General features: G+C 43.3%; 1 protein-coding gene across 7 annotated transcripts in view; it reads right to left on the reverse strand.

Moving 5' to 3' along the window:
* Positions 1–3,913, reverse strand: part of DDX19B (DEAD (Asp-Glu-Ala-Asp) box polypeptide 19B) — a 100,479-nt gene that overhangs the window by 68,351 nt on the left and 28,215 nt on the right. For 2 of the 7 annotated variants that reach the window (XM_011962224.1, XM_011962177.1), the window contains 3 exons: positions 3,618–3,671; positions 2,472–2,607; positions 956–1,048 (listed from right to left, as the gene is read on the reverse strand). In XM_011962224.1, the coding sequence (XP_011817614.1) occupies positions 956–1,017 (62 nt within the window). In that variant the 5' untranslated portion in view covers positions 1,018–1,048; positions 2,472–2,607; positions 3,618–3,671. The remainder of the gene's footprint in view (positions 1–955; positions 1,049–2,471; positions 2,608–3,617; positions 3,672–3,913) is intronic. The other 5 variants (XM_011962228.1, XM_011962210.1, XM_011962189.1 and 2 more) reach the window with 3 other exon arrangements.

Genomic DNA, 3,913 nt, shown 5'->3' on the forward strand with positions numbered 1-3,913 from the left:
GAGACCCCGTTTCAAAAAAAAAAAAAGTTATGTGTATATATTTACATAGAGAAAAGTCTAGAAGTCTCCACTCCAAAATGTTAATAATGTGGGGAGAGGGATATTACAAATGATTTTTTTGTTTTTTGTTTTTTTGTTTTTTTGAGATGGAGTCTCACTCTGTTGCCCAGGCTGGAGTGCACTGGTGTGATCTCGGCTCACTGCAACCTCCGCCTCCTGGGTTCGAGCCATTCTCATGGCTTAGCTTCCTGAGTAGCTGGGACTACAGGAGCACACCACAACCCCTGGCTAATTTTTGTATTTTTTTAGTAGAGTTGGGTTTCATCATGTTGGCCAGGCTGGTCTCGAACTCTTGACTTCAAGAGATCCTCCTGCCTTGGCCTCCAAAAGTGTTGGGATTATAGGCGTGAGCCACTGCACCCGCCCCCCACGCCCCCTTTTTTGTTTGTTTGTTTGTTTTTTTGAGACAAACTCTCACTCTGTTGTCCAGGCTGGAGTGCAGTGACACGATCTCGGCTCACTGCAACCTCTGCCTCCCGGGTTCAAACAAATCTTGTGCCTCAGCCTCCTCTTTTTCTCTTGTGAGACAGGGTTGCTTTGTTGCCCAGAATGGAGTACAATGGTGTGATCATGGTTCACTGCAGCCTCAAACTCCTGGGCTCAAGTGATCCTCCTGCCTCAGCCTCCCGAGTAGCTAGGACTATAACTGCATGCCACCACGTGTGGCCAAGTTTATAACGTTTTTTTCTTGTTGTTGTTGTTGTTTTTTGTTGAGACAGGGTCTTGCTACATTGCCCAGGCTGGTCTTGAGCTCCTGGCCTCAAACGATCCTCCTGCCTTGCCTGTCAAGTTGCTGGGATTACAGGCACAAGCCACATTGCTGGCCTGTGAAAATAATAAAAGTTTTCAAAAATGGAAAATCTAAAATGAAACGGAGTTGTAATAGGACACATACGGCTCAGCAAGCATCAGTGGCAACGCATTCTCTTGTATCTTGGATGGACGATTGAAACCCATGGCATAGACTCCTTGGAGAAGCTGTGGTTTCCTAGAAAAACAGTTAAAGATGAAAGTCATAGTCTCTTTGGTTGAGGAAAGCAGCAAAATACCTGGAGGATTTTTCATTTTTCTCTTTTACTGTTTACACATTTTTTTTGTTTATTTGTTTGTGAGACAGAGTCTCAATCTGTTGCCCAGGCTGCAGTGCAATGGTGCAGTCTCAGCTCACTGCAACATCCACCTTCCGGGTTCAAGCAGTTCTCGTGCCTCAGCCTCCCGAATAGCTGGGATTACAGGTGCATGGCACCATGCCCCACTAATTTTTTTTTTTTTTTTTTTTGAGACAGAGTCTCACTCTGTCGCCCAGGCTGGAGTGCAGTAGTGCGATCTCGGCTCACTGCAAGCTCCACCTGCTGGGTTCATGCCATTCTCCTGCCTTAGCCTCCCGAGTGGCTGGGACTACAGGCACCTGCCACCACGCCCGGCCAATTTTTTTGTATTTTTAGTAGAGATGGGGTTTCACCATGTCGGCCAGGATAGTCTCGATCTCCGGATCTCGTGATCCACCTGCCTCGGCCTCCCAAAGTCCTGAGATTATAGGCGTGAACCACTGCGCCTGGCCTAATTTTTTTATTTTCAGTAGAGACAGGGTTTCACCATGTTGGCCATGCAACTCCTGACCTCAAGTGAGGTCAAGACCTCAAGAGATCCTCCTGCCTCAAGTGGTCTGCCTGCCTCAGCTTCTCAAAGTGCTGGGATTACAGGCGTGAGCCACTATGCCTGGCCTACACATAGTTTGTAATCAACAATAATTGAGCTGTGCTGAACTGAATACATGTTAGTACAGCTAAAGCTTTCACCCATTATCTGGAAATTTTACTAAATATCCCAAAACATCTGAAGTATTTGTTTGTATTTTTTACATGGAGTCTGGTCTTGCTCTGTTGCCCAGGCTGGTCTGCAACTTCTGGCCTCAAGTGATCCTCTCACCTTGGCCTCCAAAAGTGCTGGGATTGCAGGTGTGCACCACTGCACGCAGCTAAATTCTTTTATACAACTTGGTTAGTGGCTGGGCGCTTTGGCTCTTGCCTGTAATCCCAGCACTTTAGGAGGCTGAGGCAAGTGGATCACGAGGTCAAGAGATCAAGATCAGCCTGGCCAACACAGTGAAACCTATCTCTACTAAAAATACAAAAAGTAGCCGGGTGTGGTGGTGCACACCTGTAATCCCAGCTACTTGGGAGGCTGGGGCAGAAGAATCACTTGAACCTGGGAGGCAGAGGTTGCAGTGAGCCAAGATCGTGCCACTACACTCTAGCCTGGGCGAAAGAGTGAGATGCCGTCTCAAAAAAAAAAAAAACAAAACCTTGGTTAGCTACAATTGTTCTGTTGTGATAAAAAGATATCTACTACAGACCTAGGATCTCTATTTCAGTGCAAAGGGGAGAGTCAGAAAGTGAATAAGTACTCACAGCCGAAGCTCTTCAAACGACTTCACCGAGTACAGAGGGGAGTTTGGATCCCGCTGCAGGACTTCTACTTGGTTTGTGTTATCGACAAGGTTACTTCTGATCAGCTTGTTGAGTAAGGACTGGGCAGCTCTGTCCTCTGTCAGGAAAAAGAAAGCAAAGAATTTTTAAAAGTCCTTGAAACCTACCAAGCATTTACTCTAATTCAACTGACATTTGTATTTTGAATAATAATGTACTGAACATTCAACTTCAAGGTACCTCATAGTTTTGACTTATAAATTAAAATAGTTTTATTAAAGAAAAAAGTTATGATATATCACCCATTTAGGCCTCATACTCTTCTCCAGACTCTAACAGCCCTCTTTTCCTGCAGTTACCTATTCCTCTTATCCAGACACACATATTTACTCCCCCATTTGCACTATATATAAACCTACAGTAATTAACAATCACAACAATGGGGAAAAAAAAACAGGAATTAACAAAGTCTGTACCTTAATATTGGACAAGTTGGTTTCATCTTGTCATGCATGTCAAATATGTCAAAATAACATTAAACTTAATTTTATTGGACAATAGAGATTGTCCAATAAACTTAAAATTTTTTTATAATGGCCTGCAACTGTTCAGTTGTTCAATGTAAACTTTCTCTAAACATAAACCATTAGAACTCCTTCACCTATTGACTATTTATTTTGAACATTTTTTTTTTTTTTTTTTTTGAGACAGAGTCTCGCTCTGTCGCCCAGTCTGGAGTGCAGTGGTTCAATCTTGGCTCACTGCAAGCTCTGCCTGCTGGGTTCACGCCATTCTCCTGCCTCAGCCTCCCAAGTAGCTGGGACTACAGGTGCCTGCCACTATGCCTGGATAATTTTGTTTTTGTATTTTTAGTGGAGATGGGGTTTCACCATGTTAGCCAGGTTGGTCTTGATCTCTGGAGCTCATGATCCACCCTCCTTGGCCTCCCAAAGTGCTGGGATTACAGGCGTGAACCACTGTGCCCGGCCCCTATATTGAACTTTAATGCTAGCACTGTATCGCCTATTAAAGTCGAGCCAAACTGGGTATAAAAATGAAGCCTCATAACAATCCACTTCCTTAGAATGTAGAAGCTTATCATTATATAAAGCTCCATGGCTGTGTTACCTTTCTCTTCTTCATCTGTCTTCTCTGCATTGGTATTGGTCTTGACAACAGCACCTTTATCAGACACAAAGTGGCCATCATTCAAAATCACATCCCATACCCAATAGCTGGGACAATTCAAATTCTATGACACTAGAAGTTTTCATAAAGGCCTAGGGTGCAAAAAATAAATGAGGAAACCGAGCCGCTGATAAAAACATTTTATTGTCCCTAAATAAAGATGTAAAACACTGTTGCTCATATATATAAAGAGAGATAGATATTTTATTTATTTATTTATTTATTTATTTTATTTT

Source organism: Colobus angolensis, unplaced genomic scaffold (genome assembly GCF_000951035.1).
Source record: "Colobus angolensis palliatus isolate OR3802 unplaced genomic scaffold, Cang.pa_1.0 Scaffold116, whole genome shotgun sequence".
Classification (NCBI taxonomy): Eukaryota; Metazoa; Chordata; class Mammalia; order Primates; family Cercopithecidae; genus Colobus; species Colobus angolensis.